The following is a 23,058-nucleotide window of genomic DNA, read 5'->3' on the forward strand; positions in this document are numbered from 1 at the left end:
CAAATCGATCAATTACTTTCTATTTATAATTGTTTAATTTTCAGTTTAAAAAAATTTAATTTTCACTTTTCAGAGGTATATAACAGAAAAACTCATTAAAATCTTTGGTTTCTGCATTCATTATGATTTTAAGTTGAACTTAACAATTTTTTTGTAATGAAATTATACTTTCAGTAGTCATTTGCATTTTATGTAATTGAAACAGGAAAGAAAATTCAGTTACATAAAGATTCTAAAATTTTAAATATATTAATTAATAAATTAGAAACAAAAATTAGAAGTAAAATAAATTAGAAAAGTACAATTTTATATTTTCACAGCATTTCTGAAAGAAAATGATTTCTAAAACCTTGATGAATTTTGCAAAGTTGGCTGGCTGATTATGCATTTCAGTTTGGATGTAGTTTTTGGTTGCTAAATGAACCGATTCCTTAATTTTTTTGGGACCTCTATAACTACATAAAAGAACTTGAAAAGATGTAAGTGTAACAAAAACTGTTGGCATTTATATAAATTATGATTGTTTACTGTTTGATATGAATATATATTTTTATTTGTTTAAAACAGTTGAATTTGAACCTGAAGGCTCCTCAAGTGATGATGAAGAGACAATTGAAAAGGCTGAGGCTGAAGAAATGGCTGAAGCAAATGGAGAGAAAGAAGTAGATCATAGTGAAGAGGTTAAAATGTTGGAACAAGAGTCTCAGTTACCTCTAGAAGAACTTCTTAAAGATTATCTTGACCATAGGGAAACTATACAAATTGATTCTCCTTCATCATCACATTCTAGAACACCATCACCAACTGGAGAGGTAATATGGATTTTTCAGACTTGATTTTCATGTTGGATGATTAATGAAATATTAATTTTTTTTAGATTTAATTCATCATAAAGGTTAGAGCTTGTGAATGGAATTATAGAAAGGAGGTTTTTATAGTGTATAGAAAATACAAAGCCTAATCAGGTTCAAACAAGGAAACTTCTGTTTGAAAGATGGAAATGCTGCTATTCTACTGTGGAGATTGGAGATGACTTTTAATTTAGTTAATGGAAGTGAGATGGAGAGGCTTTGAGATTAGTAAATGGAGACCAATTTAGTATTTGTGCAGTGTGAATTACTATTGAGATGACTTTTGTAAAATAATGCATTTATTTGGTAATAGAGAAAAAATATTACATCTAATTCCTAATTGGTCTTGAATGGTTAATCCATATTTAAGGTTTTTGAAATGAATACCACCTCCTGGAGAAAAGATAAGAATAAAATTAATCTAATTTTTCTGCAAGCATTTTTATGATGTACTCCTTTCTAAATCGAAATTTTTGTATGAAACATTAGCTGCAATGTTTTAAAATCATTTTGCAAATCTATGATTTTAGGTACTGCAGTTTGTGAAGTTTCAGAAGCACGGGAAAAAGTTATAAGTTAAAAGTTCCAATACTTTAATTATGGAAAGAACAAATTTTTTTATTAAAGTTCTTAATGATTTATTGTTAAAAAACATTTTTTATCTTTTTCCCCCTTTCCAGAATCTCAACTAATTTGGAGTTAGGCACTCTGTATTTTGAAATATTGTGTTTGTTGATTATGTTGACTGTGGGTCTAAATTTGTAAGTAACCTAGAGGTAAATTTGATTAATTTTTGTGTTTTTTGGATACTACAATTTATAATTGAAAATATTCTAGGTGCAAACAAAAAACATGGTGGTATATTCCATCACCTTAATGAGTAACATTGGTGGGGATTAGGTAATGTGCAATTCACACAACATCCATTGCTATGAACAGTTGACAATTTGGTTGGAACTATTTTACGATCAAGTTGCTTTTTTGCGTAATTTATTGTTACAATACTTTTTTAGATATTGTTAGTCTGATGGCAGTATCCACAAAATGTCAATTCTGAAAAAAAAATAAAGTAAAAGTTAATTTTGAGATTAATGTTAACTCTTCTACCTTGTAATTTTAAACAAAGTGAAATTTAAAAATTTTCATATTTAAAAGAAAAAATTGAAAATTTGTTTCATTATCTTATTTCACAGGATGAGGAATTTCGAGTGTCTGATAAAGACAGTTCAGATGATGAAGAGACAATACAGGAACAAGAAAAAACAGAGGGAAAAGTGGATCATCAGCAAGAGTTGGATGATTTAAAGGTATTTAAATTCACAAACTTTATATATATATATAAAACGTGAAAAACTAATTTGCTGAAAATTTACTAAATTAAATTAATTTTGTTAAACGTTAACATTTTTAGAAACTGGAATAGATAACTCTTATTAGTTTATTTTTCATGTGTTCTTAGAAAATATATACTGATGTTACTATCTTGGTTTGTTTTATTATTTTAATCTACTGCAGCATACTAGAATTGATTAGCTATGTTTTGGGAAATTATTAAATTAGTGGCTGGATAAACTTCTTGGAAAGAAGTAAATTGTAAATTACACAGTATAAAATTAATAACAAGAAAATATTTCATTTTGCAGATTTGGTCCTAAATATCAGTTGACTGGTTACAAACAGTTTTAATTGTAGAGAATACCTGCTGTTTTGAATATTTCAACTTGTTAGTTTATAATTTAGTTAATCCTTTTGTTGTGTTAGTCATTATGAGAAGCATGGCCTTTCTTCTCCTAGAAGGAACTGCTAACCTGAACATATAGAATCTATGATTATATTGAAGCTGAAACCTGATCTTTTTTAAGCTCAATTTTACGATTTATATTTATCAGTTTAAATGTCAAGAAAAAGTAAATGCGTGGTGTGTAACAGTTCATATCACATTTTATTTTCTGTGTTGGTTTAGTAAAATGATTGGCCTTTTAATGTTACTACATTTAAACTTCCAGTTTTCAATATGAAGTTTAAAGGGTTGATCACATATAACATTTTATCTATTTATAATCTAAAGAAATATGTTAGTTAGTAACTTTTAGTCACATTGTTATCAGATTATTTTTTTTTACAGGCCGAAGGGGAAATGAGTATAGATGAATTAATAGCAAAATATGGTGCAGGCTCTGAGCCTCCGGCAGTAAATTCAAATCATCATGATGATGGTGATGTTGAAGGTATGTATATCTGAAGTCAAATAAGATGAAAAATTAATTCAAGATAAAGGAAAATAAAAATTTATTGAATTTATTATACAGAAAGAAAATAAATAGATGTAACTGCATTATCATAAAAGAGAACAGTAGGTTTAAAACATGAATTAAAAATAAAAATACCTAGTTGTGTTTTTATTTTCTCAAGTAATCTACCGTAACAATTTGTCACACTCTTTTCATGTGTGTGTTGAAATGCATTAAACTAATATCAATTTTAATTGGGTATACCACAGGCTTTTTGTTGAATAGAAAACACTACACAAAGAAACACACTGCAGAAAAAATATAGACTGATACAGTGGTTAAAATGGCTGTTAACAAAACTTTTCAGGTTAGGCTTTCAGTGCTACTGGCATAATTTCTCAACTGTCCCTAATGCTTTATCTGAGCTACTGAAACCCCACCATTCTTTTGTGATGACCCACTGTTTTCAACAACGCTAATAACACTAAGAATTGTATTATCGATGTCTTAATGACCTATAATAATAGTGTATGGTAATATTTTGTACTAAATACAAATAGTATACAAGTTGGAAGTTTTCAGAATCAAGGGGTGATAATAAAAACCCACAAAGAATCTTGTTTTATACTGGAACATAAATCAGGCTTTAATTTTTTTATGTTAGATTAATAAAACGCAGATTATAATGTAAACAATGTTTTATTAAAAACAGATAATGTTCTGGAACGTGAATAATTAAGCAATATCTTTTATATGTTATTATTATTATCATTACTATATTATTTTTAGCATTATTATTCTTAGTGTTGAGGTTTATCAGATGCCCATTTTGGTGTGTAGAAACAATATGTACAAAGTGCTGGTCAGCCTTTCTGAATGTTCCTATTTGGTTTACCAGCTTAACATAATTTGCCTAATTGCATTGTGTATCTTGATGGGACAGTTCTTAAAGTAATATTTTTATTTATTCACTTACCAATAAATTTTTTTTTACCAAATCTCATTTGCTGTTTCATTGATTTTAAAAGTTAAAAAAATATAGAATTTTATGTGAATGGAATTTTTATTTCAATTCGTTTGCTGTTTGTAAAAAAAAAATATAAATTTTATTTAAGCTTTTTTTCAGAGCTGGACAAAAAACTGAGTAATATTTTCTGTGTGTATATCTAGTTGTGGGATGAAATTGCTTTTATAGTTATAGCTTGATCCTTTTACAGCTCTTATGTTGGAGATAAGTGTATTATATTAGTTCCTATGTTTCGTACTGCTTACCTTTCTTAGCTTCATATTTTTATTGCTTGTTGAAGCGTTTTGCTATTGACACTATTTAAAAATACCAGTACATTGTTATGATATTACCGCTATCTTACAGATACTTAAAAGTACCAGTACAATAAGTTTTGACAATGGAGTAGTTGTCCTAAATGCATCAACAAGTGATAAAAAAATGAAGCTAAGAAAGGTAGGTAGTACTAAAGATAGAAACTATAGTGATCTCAGCAGAAAAGATAATAGTAATTAATTGTCTTAACAACAAAAATTGTATTATATTTGATCTGTAAAAGCTCTTTAATCTTCCAAACCTTGAACATCCTTCAAACATCTCAATTATTGTCTGTAATTAAAATGACAGTTTATTAAGAAAAATTTATAATGTTACAGATATGGAAGTAGATGAGAAAAAGAATGATGATATTATTGAAGGGGGTATGGAAGTAGACAGTGATGATTGTGAGGAGGAAGATGATAAAGCAGCAGAAGAGGAAATAGAAGATGATGTGGAGGACGATGAAGAAGAAGTGGAAGAGGAAGAAGATGAGGAACATGAAGGTGATGAAGATGAAGATCAGGAAGATGAGGAAGTAGATAGTGACAGTATTGTTAGTGGTAGTGAACAAGAACCAGATCTCAGCACTCTTTTGAATGAAGATTCATCTACCTCTATGTCTCAGAAGGAGGTGAGAACTTGTTTTTATTTTGATAAAATGGTGTTATTTTTTTAATGTTTATGTAATTGATTTTTGGATTTCAATTTTTTGATTATCTGTAGTGTAGTTATTGTTTGTTTATGGTTACTGCTTTTACATTTTAAGTTAACTGTAAAACGTAATGTAAATCTTTCATGTAAGTTGAGATAAATTTCCTGCTTTAAAGAGGAGGTTTATTGGCAGTTCCTCTTGTGCCCACAAGGTATGGTGTGATCAAAGGTCTTTTGGGTAGTAATGCTGTTGCTTCACACTATCAAGGGACTTCTTAACATTCAAATTAATTTCTTGTTGCTTAATGCATCAACTATTAATTCCATAGTGTTGATTTGAGTTATTGTATACCTCTGCAGAATTGTCCAATTTATCACCTGAGGCTATAAAAATACTTATTTGATAATGAACAAGTGATGCTTTTTTAATTTTTGTTAGAACTTCACAACATAAAGTAATGTCGTTAAGTAATAGGTTGTTTAGATACAGAAAACAAAACAAGATAGATTGGACTGATCAATTTTGTTTTATCTTAGTGTCTTCAAGTAAGCCAATGTTTCTAATTTGTAAAGAGTTAATTTAAGTTATTAGATTATGTAATAATTTAAAATACGGTATGAAAACTATGCCTAAAATTTTTCATCGCAAGTTTTCACCAGAATTGTTATTAAAGCAAAATAAAATAAACAGTATATTTAGTTCACAGATTTAGTTTGAAATGTGATAAAATAATGAGGATTTTAATTTTTATCAAAAGGAATTTAAATCTATTTTTATATAATGTTTCTTTCACTTCAAAAGTATCCCGATACACACCACTGTTTCTTCCAATTCTTAAAACATTTGTGAACCAAATGCAAATATATATATATATATATATATATATATATAGCATTTTTTCGTGTAGCCTTAATTTCACTTAGCAATTTTTTCCTTATTTCATTTATCATTACTAGTTGTTTTCTTTTAATGTTCTCTTAATCACTGGGAATACGAAAAAACATGCAGGGTGCCATTTCTGAAGAATGTGAAGGCTGTGGCATCAGTATGGTGTAATTTTTGTGTAAATAATTAAACGTTAAATGTGGGTGGAGTGTTACCATGATGCAAAATCCAAGGATTGTTTCTCCCCACATTTGTAGTCAATTGATTGTCTCAATATGAACTGTATAAAACTTCTAAGTAATACTGTTTGTTAACCATACAACCTGTGGTAAAAATTCATAATTGATAACTCCATTAAAAAAACAATCAAAAGAACTTTAATGTTTGATCGAACGTGGCATGCTTTTTTTGGTGCTGGTTCTTCAGGAAGCCTTCATAGGGATGATTTTACCTTCACTTCAACATCATAACTGTATACTTAAGTTTTGTCACCTGTTATTACATATTTGAGTAATTCTGAGTTATCAGCAATGTCAGCTAAAAATTATTCAGCAATGTTTTTGTTGAAAATTCAACAGTTTTATAACAAATTTTCCTGCTATTGTTGTCATAGCCAAAATGTTGGTCAAAATTGTTTCACACAAGCCATAACAGATTTCCACCTCTTCATTAATTTTCCAGTAATGATTAGACAATTATTGATCACAGTGTGCTTTATTTTGTCTATATTTTAATTGGTTTTGATTGATGTGCTACCATATCTAATCCATTTGTCATTTTCACTGCCTTCTAGAAACCATTTGTGTACCACTTGTAAACCTTTTTGTCAGCATAACATCCTTACCAAAAGACTTCTGCAATATCGTCACCATTTCACTGCACTTTTTTCTTTACTATTATTATTTTTATTGCAAAATTTAATGGAAAACCCTTACTGCATCATTTTCAAACAAAATAAATTTCTATTCTAAAATACACCCTCATTACGTGGTTGCTAAATTTGAACTAAATGTCGAATAACTGAAAACATTGATATTTTTTTTATAAATAGTTCTATTGTATGGGGAAAAAGATTAATTCAGTCAAAAATATAAAGCAGAGAATTAAAAAAAATTTTTGTTATTCTTTGATCACACCTCATATACCCAAGTCCGTCCAGTGGTACTTGGAACAAGTACAGTTGAAGAAAAAAACAGGTTTCTTAGTTTATGTGCTGGAAAAGGATGTTTATTTATGCTGAGGTCATCAGGGATTGCATAATTGAAATAAGTTATGGAAGGTGAGGAAATGGCAAATAGATGAAAAAAAATTCTATTATCATTGCTGCTTGTTGTTGCCAAGAACTGTACAGTAATGTTGGTGATTAATTTGTAATTGATCTTTCACGGAGTAGTTTTTATTTAATTGTTAAATCTATGGTCATTACAGATTGGAACAACTGCTAATATTTTTTTTTTCTGAGAGATTTGTTGAGGAATTATTATCAGACTCATACCTGTACATTAAGAATAGCAGGGGAAATCATGTTTAATTGGATTTCAGCATTGCTTAACTCAAAGATTGATTTATTTTGTCAAAGACATTGAAAATACTGGATCACTAGTAAATTGAGGCTTGTGCTACGTCAGGTGCAAATAAGATAGTTGGAAAAATGGGAAAAAAAAATTTCCCTTACTATTGCATTTTCATCAATCATGCTGTGCTAAGTAGAAAAATAACAATTTTCAGCCCTTATTTGAACCCATTTTGAACAAAGGAAAAATTATGGTGACATTTGATAGTGGAAATTGCCCTTTTTCTGCTACTGTTAGATGCATGTCAAATTTCTTGAATATTTTATAATTTTTTAGGATTGGTTTTGTGGTTGATGTTTTCCCTTATGTCACTGAATTAAAACCTTAGCTTATGAGATAGGGTTTATAAATACGATGAACTGTTAAATGAACTGTAGTGTGTGTATGATGATCATAATCCATGAGTTTTAAGAAAAAGATTAAATTCTTTGTTCAGGGTGGATAATATAATTTTTTTTAACACTAATATTTCACAGAAAAGGAAGAATTTACTTTTGACTAGAAGCAATAAAAAGCAGATTATCTGTTTCTTCTGAAGTCTTTGACTTTTGGGCTTGACACTGTAACTCTTACATGAGTTCAAAGCTTATCTAGATAAAATGAACTATAGACTGAAAATGATTTTTCATTGTAAGATAAGTTTTTGTAGTGTGTGATTTCTGTGAGTTTACTTAAAGAGTAACTCAATTTTTATGCAAGAACAAAAATTTTTTTTAATATTCAGCCAGGTTTGTATACCCATTTTGCTGTCTAGTTCTCTAATTCAGGTCCTCTAATTCAGGACAACATGTGGATGATTACGTAGTGCATATTTGAACAAAATATTTTTTAAAATAATGCCATTTTCTGCCTATCACAGTTAAAAGTTTTCATTAACGTAATACTCAGTTCTTGATTTATTACTGTTTAGTTTTTTACAAAATCTGCAACTTTTAATAAAAAATATAAAAAATTATACTTTCAATACTCATTATTTAAAATATTACATAAATTATATAGAGAAAATGTCTTATTAACTAAAAAAATAGAAACTTAACAGTAATAGTTATGTTAACAATGTCTATCCTCAGGAATTTTACTGTGTGTGTTTGTATTAGTTAAATTACTTGCTGTTATTGCCAAATTACTGAATTAAGTGACAAATATAACTTAAATTTATAATCATTGTAATAATTTAATTCTACTTATATAATGGATTTGTCTTTAAATCATCCAAAATTTCTATGAAGCTCAATTTTATGTGCTAGGATTTATGATAAATAATATTGAAGAGAGTGTAAATCCTTCATGGTTTTGTTTTTGAAAATGTATAATGTTAATGTTAATAATGTATAATGTTTATTATTTTTTTATTTTGATTAACCTACCTTTTGATGAACTGCACCATAAAATTTATCTTTTGTAGTTTTAGTACGGATTAATATTTCCAACATAATGGTGACCGGTTATCATGCTTTTAGGTATGCAGAAGTTTGAAGACATAATGGTTATACTTATCTTTTAATTTTATTTATCTATTTCTTGTTTTGAATATATTTAAGTTCTTGAAAAGAACCTCAAGCAGATGTTCTTTTCAAGAACCTCAGTTTATTGAAAACAGGAAATAGATAAAATTAAAAAGTATAATCATTAATAGCAAATAAACAAGAAGGCCAGATAAGAAATGTTGTCAGAGGTGTAAAAGGTATTGACTAAACTCTATATAAAAATTAACAGACATCTAAAAGTACTAATACAATAAGTTTTGACAATGAGTGGTTCTGAAATCAACATATAATAAAAGAATGAAGCTAAGAAAGGTAAACAGTACTTAATCAACATAGAAATGAAGAATTATGTTAAACGATTTTTAAAATTAAAATATGGTTTATTGTGTGTTGTTATAATTAACTTCTTTTCTTTTTTTCATCTTTTTAAGATGACTGATAAAGAGACAACAGATAAGGAAATTAATGATGTTGCTGCACTAGCAGAAAGCATACAACCTACTGGAAACACATTATCATCGACTAGTGTAAGTATTTTGATATTGTCATTATTCTTTATTGTATTATAATTTAATGGGTGTATTTTTGTGTAAATGGATTTCAAATGAAGTATGGCTATGAAGAAAATTTTCACATAGGAAAAATCTATTTTCTCTTGCTTCTGAAATAAATTTATAATTAAATGTTGTATCTCTTCTCATTTCAATTTAATGATACTAATTTCAAATAAAAATTCTGTTGTCAAAATGATTTACAGAAAACCCCAAGGCCATTTGTTATCTACCTTTACAACATATTTAAAAAAGAATGAAAATATACAGGTTATTTGACCTAATGGTATGAAAGATACAGTTGCCATAATGCATCTGTCATAACAAAATTTTTTTTCACATAAGTACATGATAATGTTGCTTTTATATCAATCCACAAAATTACTACACAACATCCAAAATACACTAATGTTGATTCTGAACTTAATGAATCTACAGAAAAACTGATTAAAAAGGATGATGGGATGTAGCAGAACCAAAAATAGAATGCTGAGAAGTAAAAATTTGAACTGACTATATTTATTGGTTTAAAAATTGTATAATCAGTAGATAATGATTGGTTAAATTTAAAATGTTATTAATGCAGAAGATTTTTGGTAGAGCCTTCATATTTGGTAGAACATTTTGAATAATTATTTATAAGAGAATTGTTAGATGAATACTAATAAACCTTTATCTTTATTAAAACAAAAGACATGTATAGTATATAACATATGAATATAGACATAGTAGTGATGTAATGAAAATAATAAAAAATGTGTAAGGTGGCATAGGAAGATTATCTGTATAGGTAGAGTTACTTCGCCTATTTTTGTTACAGTTCATATAAATTATTTTATTAAATTAATTATTTTTATGTGTGATTTAATTTTTCTAATTAATTGTTTTCTTTATTATAATAAAAATGTGGTGTATTTAACAGGTTGTTACAAAAATTCCATTCCTTTTGAAGCATACATTACGTGAATACCAACATATAGGTCTAGATTGGTTAGTGACTATGCACGATCGAAAATTAAATGGCATTTTAGCAGATGAAATGGGTTTAGGCAAGACAATTCAAACCATATCACTTCTAGCTCACTTGGCTTGTGAAAAAGGTAATTCTTATAATGAATGTGCACTTTTTTTTTATATGCAATACACTCACACATTTATGCATGCATGCATGCGCACCCACCCACCCACACACACACACACACATACACACACACACACACACACACACACATATATATATATATATATATATATATATATATATATATATATATATATATATATACACACACACACAATAGTTTATAAAAGTAGTTGGTATTTTGTTATTTCTTAGTGTGAATAAAGAGTTAAAATGTACATTTTATTGAATAAAGAAGTCTGATTAATATGTTGTTCATTCAACAAATAATGTGGGTAATATGTAGAAGTCTGCATTATATGGTATTACATTAGTTCTTGATAGGCAAATCGCCTTTTCTGGCCTCAAAAAATTAATTTATCCACAATTTTGAATCACCAACATGTTGGTCTCCCAACATCTCTCTGTCCTGCTGGTTTATATTCCCACTCTTCCTTGGTTCAATTCAGCATTCTTTCTAGATGTGCCAGCCATCTTTCTGTGTTTTGATTTAAATCGATCTATGTTGCTTGTCTAATTTAAAAATACCCAATTCCTTTTGGATGTCTTCATTAAAGAGTTTATCTAGACTAGAATAATGCCCCTTCCACTGATCTCAGAAAATGCATTTCTTATGTTTGAATATTGTTTAAATTTCTTTTACTAGGAACTCACATCTGAACCATACAACAAAACAGATACAGCCATTGTTTTGCAAAATATCAGTTGGGTTTTTTCTTGTTTTCTTTGTATATGTATTTTGTATTGTGTTCCATAAATTAACTGAAACTTATTTAATTTCTGATCAATATCTTGATCAGCATCATATGTTATGTGTCATCCAAGATAACGAAAATGAAAATCTGTTCTAATATCTTACTGTCTAAAACTATCTTGTACAAAATGGATATTTTCCCCAGAAAGCCATAATTTTTCTCTTCTATATTGAGAGCTTCATATTATATAGGGAACAAACATATTGTAGTGTAAACACAGATCTTTAAGTTTGTACTCATTCTGCTGAATTATAATTTGATTACCAGCAAACAGCATTGTATTTAAAAATATATCGTGAATCTCAATCCCCAGATTTACTGACAACATTCTACTTCCTGACAATATTATCAATATATGTGTATTAAAAAATGCAGAAGATACACTGCAGCCTTGGCTTACTCCCTGATTAATATAAATTTCTTCAGACAGCTCTCTTCTCACATCCAACCATATTATTATGTTATAATACGTGCTCTTAACAACTTCTATGAGATGATTCAGATTTTTTATTTATTCATAATATTCCACAGAAGTAGCCTTTTAATCCTAACAAAAGCCTTTTCATAATCAATGAAGGCAGGATATCTCATTAGTAAAATAGATAAAATATCCTTTTTATTTTATTGAAATTAGTATTTTTAAGATTCATATTATTTCTCTAAACTGTTTAATTATATTAAAATTCTGTTAAAATAAACCACCTAATACAGATAATGAGTTGAGACATAACTACCTTAATTTTTCCATAAAAGTTCTTTTGCAGATCTCGCATCCTCCGTGATGATTGAAATAATTCTATTATTGTATAAGTCATTATGCATTTTTCATTATTTTAGTATTTCTCCTTTTAAATTTTTCTTATGCAATAACAAAATTATTTCAATAATGACTGAGGTTGTAGGATCTTACAGAAGTACTTTGATGGAAAAATGAAGGTAAAATGCCTTATCCCAATATTTTCTACTATGTGGTTTATTTTAATAGAATTTAAATATAAATATGTATTAACTAATGCTAATACTATTGTAATATTACAATTTGTAATTTAATATTTGGGTATTCTTTTAACATTTAAGTTTCAATTATAACAAAATTATGAACTTTATTTTGTGTACCAGTAATATATAATAATGCTGGTAACCTATTTTTTATTCTCATTCAATTGGTAATTTTCATTTATTAATAGCTAATAGAAGTTTTATTTTTTTATGTCTAGAATTAAACTTATTATTAAGATGTGTTTTCAGGAAATTGGGGTCCTCACCTGATCGTTGTGCCTACATCTGTGATGTTAAATTGGGAAATGGAATTAAAGAAATGGTGTCCTGGTTTTAAAATATTGACGTATTATGGTTCACAGAAAGAAAGGCGATTAAAAAGAACTGGTAAGATGAAAGACTTCTAAAAAAAAAGTAGTACAAAAGGGAATACTGTATTTTTCTTGATTTTATTATTTTTTGCTTGAGTTTTTATATCCTGAGATTTTATATTTGATAATATTTTTATTTTGTGTTATTTCTTTTAATGGGATTTATAAATTAGTTGATTGGCAATGCTCATAAGATATTTAATTTTAAAATACTGCTTATTCCATGATAGATTGAAATTGTTTGACATATTTTTGTATGTTACAGTTGATGAAATTGTTATTTTGCAGGTTGGACAAAAACAAATGCATTCCATGTTTGCATTACATCGTACAAACTAGTTATACAAGATCATCAAAGTTTTAGAAGAAAAAAGTGGAAGTACCTTATATTAGATGAAGCTCAGAACATAAAAAATTTTAAATCGCAAAGATGGCAGCTCCTTTTGAATTTTCAGACTCAAAGGTTAACTTAATTTTTCAAATTATTTTTAGTAGTTTTCTTGTCATTATGGATAGCAAGTATTTTTTGTGGGTTTTCTCTCTAAATTACATGCTTGCAGGGTAAAAAAAATGTAGTTGTTTATATTTTTGATATTCACCTTGGATTATTCATACTTAAAAGTTTGTGATTTTCATGTTCAGTAACATTTTACTGTTATTTCTGCTTGTACATATTCCACACCAAGATAATTATCAAATTTCATTCATACAATTTACCCATACAAACTAAACTATACTTGCGTACTCTTATTATCTCTATATCTTGCACTATTCATTTATCATTTACGCTGCACTACATTTTAAAAACGTTCAATTTTTAGCCCTTTCAACATTTGTATTATGTAATGAAAATTTTAATATTTTTCACAAAACTTATTTTCATTAGCTACCTAAAAGTCTGCACCAGGTTTGGTTTATAATTTCAAGCAGTTCTTTTTACTGCTCTATTGTACTAAACTGCTCAATTTAAAATTGTTAATTGATAGAGTAAATCTGTAACAAAATAAGTTTAATTCTTTATCTTTGTTTAAGAAAAGCTGACCTCACCTCTTAATGTAATAAAGTATCAGTAAGCCAAAATTAAATTTATGAAAAACTGCTTGGAAAAACAATCATGTATTTTATGACAAACTTTCATTATAGTTAAATGTAATATGGCATGTTGCTAATTCATTCATTCACGATTCATCATGAAGGCACAATATGCTCCAACAATACCTAAATAATAAGTACATTGATCTATTGTTTATAATTGATTAATAAATATGAAGTATTATCCATGAGCCTTTAATTCTCAGAGCAATAAATTTATGACACAAGATTTAATTTAGTTCAATTAAAAGTGAATGTTTAATGATAGTATAAAAAAGAGGTATCTTGTTGTCAAGGTATTTGTTACTGTGCAGGTTTAGGCTGTTAACCTTATTTCATAAATGTTATTGTATAGTTTGTAGGAAATGCAATTTAAGATTCAGCATGCTAAAATTTAAACAAAGTATTTTTGGAATAATATATGAGCAGTAAATATTCTAGCAGCATTGTGTTAATTGAGCATGAATGTATTCTGTTAGCCTGAAAAAATCCTGAGTTGGATACAATATTCTGTATAATTATTGTTCAGTCTGCATTACTATATTGTGGAATTTTGGACATCCAAGAAAAACCAAAATATTTTAGCATTATTATTGTTTTTTTTTTTGTATTCTTGCAGTCTGGTGTGTAGTTTGCTAGCTAGAACTATACTGCTATTATGAACAATGATTTAATAGTAAGCCTTTTTTTCTGTTTATATAAATTTCACATAAAATTGCTAAAGAAAGAAAAGCAGTTTTGATTCATGTAGAAATTATGAAGTTGATAAATATGTTTATTTCTGTTTTGGTAATTATTTCAAGAATATATTTATCAAACAAATTTTATATAATGTAGCCTTAAAATATATTACATTAAAAAATTCATTTTTATTTAGCATAGATTTAATTTTCATTTTCATCAAACTCTGATATTAGCTAAACTGGAAGTTTTACAACTACAATTTTATGTGTTGTAACTTGCCAGAAATCTGGTATAATTTTATGAATTGCAAAAAAAAATTAGATTGATTTGTGACATTAGCACTAATCCGATTGGTCTATCTGTTCAGAACTGTTGTTTTATCATTGCTTGATTAGATAAACATGATTTTATTTTTGGATCCTAAATTTGAAATACTCACTTTTTATAATGGATAACTGATAAGTTAACCTTATTAAAAGTTAACCCATATATTTATAATTTCATGACAAAAAGCAGTACTAAAATGATGTGATAAACTTTGTTAGGTACACAGTCAATTATGTCTATGGAGATTATATCTCATGATGAAAGTTTTGACAGTCTGTGGCTTGGAGGTTAAATACATAATGAGTGAAACTTAGCCATTATGGTTTTTATTGTATTTTATTTTTTACATAAACTGTATATATTTATTTTGTCTTTCAGGAGGTTGCTGCTGACTGGGACACCATTACAAAATAATTTAATGGAGTTGTGGTCACTTATGCATTTTTTGATGCCAAATGTTTTTCAATCACATCGTGAATTTAAAGAATGGTTTTCAAATCCAGTGACTGGGATGATAGAAGGCAATTCAGAGTACAATGAGACCATAATTAAAAGATTACATAAGGTAATAAATAAATAAATAATTAGTAATTATATTGTTTTTATTTTATGTTAATAGAATCAATAATAAAAAAATACTATTCTTTTTTTGTTTACTTTAAAGTGACTGTCTACATTCTAAAATTTGTATATCTGTCTCTTGGTAACTTATATGAATTGCTATATACATAATTAATATACATGAATTGTTATGTGAAATATCTCTCCATGTGGTTAATGTTTTATTTATCGATTTTTAATCGATAAATAAATTTTTCAATCATGATGTTTTCATACTTATTTATGAGTAGAGTATAAAAACAAGTAGGTGAAGATATGTATAGCTTTACAAGGCAGTAAGTGACAATACATCTCATAGAAGTAGATAATGAAGCAGGCAAATGACATTGAATGAAACTAGAAAACTAAGATTTTAATGTGTTATATTTAAAAAGCATCATTTCTATGATATTTAAATCTCAGTAAATGTTAAATTCACAGTGAAGAATTATTGAAATTTTAGGTTTAAATCCTGGTATAAACTTCTGTGATTTCTATCATAGTTAATATGATGGTTTATCAGCATCAGGGATATCACCCTGTTGTTTATGTTATATAAATTAATTAATTTATAAAAATTATTTTATCATAATTGATTGGAGTGCTATTTTCTGCCCTTCATACATTGTCACTCTAACCTCATAGTTGATGCGTTTCAGAGTACCTCCAAGTAGTTTTGAGAATGGAGGTACTCTGAAAAATGTCAACTATGAGGTTAGAATGAAAATGCTAGCTAGGAAGGGCAGAATATAACACTCAAATTAATTAATGTTAGTCTTTTAATCGTATAGTTACTGATGTGACATATTCTCTTGGTTATTAATATTTATTATGTTATCAAGTAAATTAGTTTGATTTATTTGTTTAGAATCTGTACTCATTGTATAAATATATTCACTATATATACATTTGTATTTCCTGGAAGTCAGATGTGATCATTTGCAACAAGTTGCCTTCTTGCCTGAGCTATTTATTTATCTGAAATTAATAAAAGTATTTATTTTATAACATTTAGATAATGACATAGGAAAGAATGTAATAATGATAGATTGATAGAGCAACACTTTTTATTGCTTTCCCTGTAAAATAATTTTCAAAAATTAGGAAGATAATGTTTACATAAATTGGATTTTGTATTTTTTTACCCTTGTCAGTGATCAAATATTAAAATTAAGCAAAGTTTTACAAAGTGATGTATTCTTCTTTCTATATATACATTTCTTTAATACATATTTTCTATTCATACATTTATATAATCAGAAGAATATAAGAAAAATCTATATCACTAAAAAGTGTGCTGCATTTAGATAAGAATGACTTTTTTCATAAGTGAAATTTATTTTAAAAAAAGAAACATTGTATAAAATAAAATTTTAAAGATGCTGGTTCATTAAGGTGTTTACAGGTTTTTTTTTGTAGTAGTTTATAGATGGTGAATTAACAAATTTTCAAAACAGTGACCTTACTTATTTGAAAATTGAGAGTTATCTGACAAATGTGGAAAAATCCAGAATCAGTAATTGTAAATAGTAAAGGTCTTGTAAACAACTTATGACATTAGAAACTTTACTAAAGTCGGACTAGTTAAATAACAATGTCGTCATCATGATCATGTGGTATTCTGCCTGTTGGCAGGTCCCTGGCACCACTATTGTCTCCATCTGTTTCTGTCCCATGAGTTTCTTTTTGTCTCATCATAACCTTTACTAACCTTTGTTGTTTATTAACTTTAGCCTTTTCCTTATTCCTCTTAATACTATTACATTACTTATTCTGACCACCAATTTTATCTTCTCCTCCTCCTGACCCACATCTCAAAAGCCGTGATCTTATCTTTTTCCCCACATCCATGTTTCACTACCATACAAAAGTATTCTTCAAACATAGCATTTTACCAATCTCTTTCTCAGGTTCAGATCTACATTGCTGCAGAATAGATTTCTCTTTCTAAAAAGGCTTCCAATGCCATTGCAATTTTCACTTAAATCTCTTCTTTACTCATCTAGTCTTCAGGTAATACTCCAAGATATTTGTATCTTTTTCAAGTTTTCTTTCTGTTGTTACAACATCCATCATATTTTCCCACTGATGCACCTTCATAACACTTGTTTATCTCATTTATTTTCATCTCATATTCCTTCATCTTTACTTAAATGCTTTTAACATTCCTTGTAATGTGCGAGTGAGTGACTTTAGCTACAATCAGCAGATTATCAGCAAATCTGACACAATTTATATTTTTTTCACCTATGCTTACTTCTTTTTGGCCATCCAATATTTCTTTCTAAATTTCCTTGACATAAAGGTGAACAGTGTTTGTGATAAACAGAAGCCTTGTCTTACTCTGCGTAATTCTAATCAATTTGTGAGATTCTCATTTATTTTTATAGCTACCTTTTGCTTCATATATAATTCTCTGATCAGTCACATATCCTTCCAATCAACTTTCTTTTCTTTCAGAATCATAAATAACTTTTCCTACTGTACTCCGTCAAATACTTTTTCCATATCTATCAAACAAGCCCAGTCTCCTTCTCTTTCAAAACATCTTTCTCCAATCATCCTGATCAGTCCTATAGCTTTCTAATTTCTTTTCTTTTCTGAATCCAAACTGCTCTTCCTCAGCATTCTCTTCAGTTTTTGTAATCGGTCTTCTCTTAATAACTCAGCTTTTTCTTTCGCAGCATGTGACATTAAGCTGATAGTACTATGTTCTTCACATTTTGGTTTCAACCTTTTTAGGTGTCGGTATCTTGTTTTAATAAAATCTTCTGGCCATACTCCTTTATCATAAATTGTATTGCACATTGAGAGTATTTCATCTATTCCTTCATCTTCTAAACATCTAAAGAGTTCTATTGGAAGTTCATAGATGCCTGTTGCTTTTCTGTTTTTCATATTTTTAATAGCTTGTATAATTTCAGATCTTGAAATTGGTGGGCCTTTCTCCTCCACCCTTGTGTTTTCTGTTTCCTTCTTCCTACATGCAGATCCTCTGTATATCCTTTTCCATCATTTATCTCATTTTTATAAACATTTATACCATTTTTCTTTTTAATTTCTCTCATTTTATAAGTAGGATTTCTTCTATCTCATGTGGCGATTACATTTCATACTTCTTTTTCTCTTCTAAATCTTCTTATGTTTTTACTTTCTTCCTTTAGCCATCTTTCCCCTAGCTTTATGTTTCTCTTTTTAATGTATCTTAATCAATCTTTGATTGATCGCTATGTTATATTCTTCTTTTATTTTTTATTCTATTTTTCATATCATTTCTTGTGTTACTCAAGGTTTCTTTGCTCAGGTGCCTTCATAGAAACAAATTCCTTTCTCTGCACCTTCCCTCATAGATGATTTTATCCTTGACCACATCTTCTCTGCTGGTTCATGTTTCCTTTTGCCTCCATAATTGTCTTTGTCAGCACTTCACCCACTTTTTCTCTCTCTATGACCTCTAGCCCCTATATAATTGCAGTTTGAATTCTTTTTATTCTTATTTTCATTTACATCACTTCCAATATGATCAACTTACAATACGATCAATTTCCTGTATGATCACTTTCAGTGTGATTTCTTTCAATATGATCACTTCCTTTGTGAGCTCCAGGAAGCCAGTTTATACAGAATTCCTGTATATATTTCCAACCAAAAAATGATCTATCTCAAAATAAGATCAATCTGTTTGTCTTGTCCTAGTATATCTTCTTTGTTTATTATTAAAATAATGTATTTGTTGAAAAAAATCCTTCTTTTGGCAAAATTCAACCAACCTGCCTCCTCTTAGATTTCATGTTCCCAATCTGAACTTTCCTACTATCCTTCCCTCTTCGCCTTCTCTCACGATTGTATTCCAGTCCCCTATAATTATTTTACAGCACTTTTCTAATAACTCCTCAGTGTTATTTTACATCTTTTCAATATTTTCATTTTTAAACTCTGACGTTGGCATTTACATGTGAACTATTACTAGATCTTTTAGCAACATTCCAATCATTAAACCCATTATTCTCTTATCCAGATAAAAATGTAATTTTTGTACTATTTTTTTTACAGTTATTCCTACTGTTTTTTTTCTTTCAATTCCTGAGTAATGTAAGGTAATTTTACCTTTATAGGGAGCTCCTTATCCAGGCAACTGTTTGGTCCCTTTATTCGTTAGCTGCTTGTATATACCAACCAACTTTAATACATACGTATCACCACTGTACTAATAATTATTGTATGTAACTCAACTTGATCAACCCAAGTGGGTTTATTTTTTATAAGGGTGGCATAGATGGCAGCACATTTTCAGATAAAGATAATAATACATAAATGTTTAATTATTCATACAGTACTATAATATTGGCTAGCCAATCAAGTAGTATATTTTGTTTTTATCCTATTTAATTTTATTTTATCATAATTGATGTCATACTTTTATATATGTAACTTAATTCAATAATTTTAATTAATATTAATTTTTTATATTTCTTTTTAAAAATTATAAATTTGAAATTTTTTTAAATTTTTAATCTTAATTTAATATATATATATATATATATATATATATATTAATTATTTTGAGTTGTAATATGTAATTTGGTAATAAACATTTTATAAAAAAGAATTACAACTGATGATGTGGGTTGCCACAAAAGTACTATTGTAGACATTATGAAAAAATAAGGTGAGTGTCATTTTACTTTATTTAATTCTGTACTTGGATGCAGAGTATGAGGATGACACACTTATAAGGGCGGCAATAGTTGGCAGCACATTTTCAGATAAAGATAATGATAATACATAAATTTTAATTATTCATTCAGTACTATAGTATTGGCTGGCCAAACAAGTATTATATTTTTTTATCTTATTTCATTTTATTCTATCATAATTGACATCATATTTTTATATATGTAACTTTTAATTTCAATAATTTTAATAAATATTAATTTTTAATGCTTTTTATATTTCTTTTTAAAGATAATAGATTTGAACATTTTTAAGCTTTAAAATTTTTAACTTTAATTTTTAAATCTTATATAATACATTTTATATGTTATATGTATTATATTTTAATTATTATTTTGAGTTAAATATTTAATCTGGTAATAAACATTTTATAAAGAAGAATTACAACTAATTATGTGGGTGGGTTGCCATGTAAGTATTATTGTAGAAATTATGAAAAAATTAGGTGTGTGATTTTACTTCAATTCTGTACCTGGGTGGATCAAGTTGAGTTATATACAATGAATACATATACACATATATATAAATACACGAGGCATGTTTTTTATTTTTAAGTAAGGGCCATTTTGATGTAAACATTGAGATTAGAAAAACAGAAAAGACTTTATTTTTAAAAAATAAACTTACATATATATATATATATATATATATATATATATATATATATATATTTGTCACAAGCCAAACAGTGAGAAGACTCCACTGAGACCTATTCAGATAGGCCTGGCTGACAATGTGACCAGTTCTCATGCAAGCAGCAAACATTGCAGTTGAACGTGCAACATTTTGGTACAGTGTTGCTTTGGAATGCTTTCTCTGAAACTTAAAATCAAACATCTTAATGCATTGATCCTCCACCGCTGTATCCAGGTATCCACAAAGTTCCTTCTAACTTCCTGCATACACTTACCAGGAACACCGCAGTGACTAGATATCCACTGGAAGGTGATATTTTTTCCAGATAATCTCCCTAGTATTTTATAAATTTTTTCCAGTGTGGAAATGGAATGTTGGCCTCTGTTTTTGTATTATTTGTAGGGCTGATCTAGGGTCAGTAAAATGCATGCAGTATCATGTGCCGATACACTCCAAGGTTGTCTGCAAAAGGAACTCTGGAATTTCTTCTTTTTTTTTTACAATTCCAGGGATAGTTCTTTCAATATTAATGTTGTCAGTCACAGAGGAGTGGAACTTACCATTGGAAAGACCTCTGGTCCACTTTGTGTAGATTGGTGTTCCATGTTTGATATGATACTATTGAAGGAGTTGCAAACCAAATTGTTTTTTCTAGGCAATGGAGTGGATGCTTTTGTGGGGAGCCTGGAGTTTGATGTGTTTTGTCATGAACATTCTCCCAATGTACAATTTTAATGGTTCAATTGCCAGTTCAATCTGCACTGACTGTATTAAGTTGCTTTCTTAAGAAAGTTCTAATATGTCCAAAAAGGATTTTATTTTCACACATGGTTCAAGAGAATGTGTGGGGTAAAAGTGGTACTGCAAAATAGATTTGTGTTTTAAACATGACAGTAGATTCTGTGCACTTTATGTTAATTTGGCATTTATTTTTTGCATTAAGTTTTACTGGATATTTGCTATTTTGAATAGTGTACATTCTGTGTTAAGAAAGATGTGAAAGTTTTCAGGTAATAAGGGCGTTAAGGTAGTATAAAAATGTGTACATAATAGTATTTGTATGATGTCTTGCTTCAGGTTTGAACTGACTTTTGTAGGTTCTGAGGCCATTTCTTTTGAGGAGATTAAAGTCTGAAGTTGAAAAACAGCTACCGAAGAAGTATGAGCATGTTGTTATGTGTCGGTTGTCTAATAGGCAGCGGTATCTGTATGATGACTTCATGTCAAGAGCAAAGTAAGTTGTATTTATTAAAAGATAGTATTTTATATTTATGTTGTTTCTCTATAAAATATGCTCTCAGTTGAGGAATTAAGTAAATTGTTTTGATTTTTACTACTTCTTGAATCAACATTTTTTGCTTATTCTATAAAAATTACTAGTCAACATTCAAAAATTTTGTCTACATGAAAAACGCAGCTCTACCATGATTGATGGGTACATGTGTACAATGATATATGTATAGCTGGTGACAGTGGTGCATTGGTGGTGATTGGACACATCAATGGGCCAGTGAAACAAATTTGAATTTTAGCTAATGTTTTTGCACTTTTCAATTTTTCGCTTTCTTTTCCTCCTTAAATCTGTTTGATGCACACCTAGAGTGTAATTCTCTCTTCAGCTTTACCAGATTTTTTTTGGGGGGGGTTTGTGTTTATGGCATCTTATAAATAGTGCATAACAGTTGTGAGCGTATTATATGTAGAGAGATTCTGGAGCATGGATATGCTAATTGGAAAATTATTGTGATGAAATAACTTTTTGATGTTTATTGTTGTTGAATAATTATAAGTTAATGTTAATATATTAATAAGTTAGTTTTTGTGGTAAGGAAAGTACATTCAAAAAGATGTTTAATAAATCTTTGAAACTGATTTTGTTATGATTATAACTATTGTCACTTATAAAAACAAATAATTTTGTTTGGTGTCCATGTACAGTGATTAGCCATCATTAATTGAAACAAAAATGTAACAACAATATTAATAAAAATGTTTAAAGGATGGAACGGAGTTCATCCTTCTGTACTGATTTCTTTATATGAACAAGTGCTCAGACTTTTCTTCAAAGATGAACTATTTGATACACCATAGTTTGCTTTTTAATATTATAATTTGCTTTAAATATGAATTTTATTGCATGTATCAAAATATATATATTAAT

General features: G+C 28.3%; 1 protein-coding gene across 3 annotated transcripts in view; it reads left to right on the top strand.

The window, feature by feature from the left end:
* dom (domino helicase) overlaps positions 1-23,058 on the top strand; it is a 209,334-nt gene that overhangs the window by 35,718 nt on the left and 150,558 nt on the right. For all 3 annotated transcript variants that reach the window (XM_075364173.1, XM_075364174.1, XM_075364175.1), the window contains 10 exons: positions 568-812; positions 2,045-2,158; positions 2,977-3,079; positions 4,745-5,040; positions 9,439-9,534; positions 10,481-10,658; positions 12,703-12,840; positions 13,113-13,287; positions 15,306-15,492; positions 21,995-22,131. In XM_075364173.1, the coding sequence (XP_075220288.1) occupies positions 568-812; positions 2,045-2,158; positions 2,977-3,079; positions 4,745-5,040; positions 9,439-9,534; positions 10,481-10,658; positions 12,703-12,840; positions 13,113-13,287; positions 15,306-15,492; positions 21,995-22,131 (1,669 nt within the window). The remainder of the gene's footprint in view (positions 1-567; positions 813-2,044; positions 2,159-2,976; positions 3,080-4,744; positions 5,041-9,438; positions 9,535-10,480; positions 10,659-12,702; positions 12,841-13,112; positions 13,288-15,305; positions 15,493-21,994; positions 22,132-23,058) is intronic.

This window comes from Lycorma delicatula, chromosome 4 (assembly GCF_047948215.1).
Source record: "Lycorma delicatula isolate Av1 chromosome 4, ASM4794821v1, whole genome shotgun sequence".
Taxonomy (NCBI): Eukaryota; Metazoa; Arthropoda; class Insecta; order Hemiptera; family Fulgoridae; genus Lycorma; species Lycorma delicatula.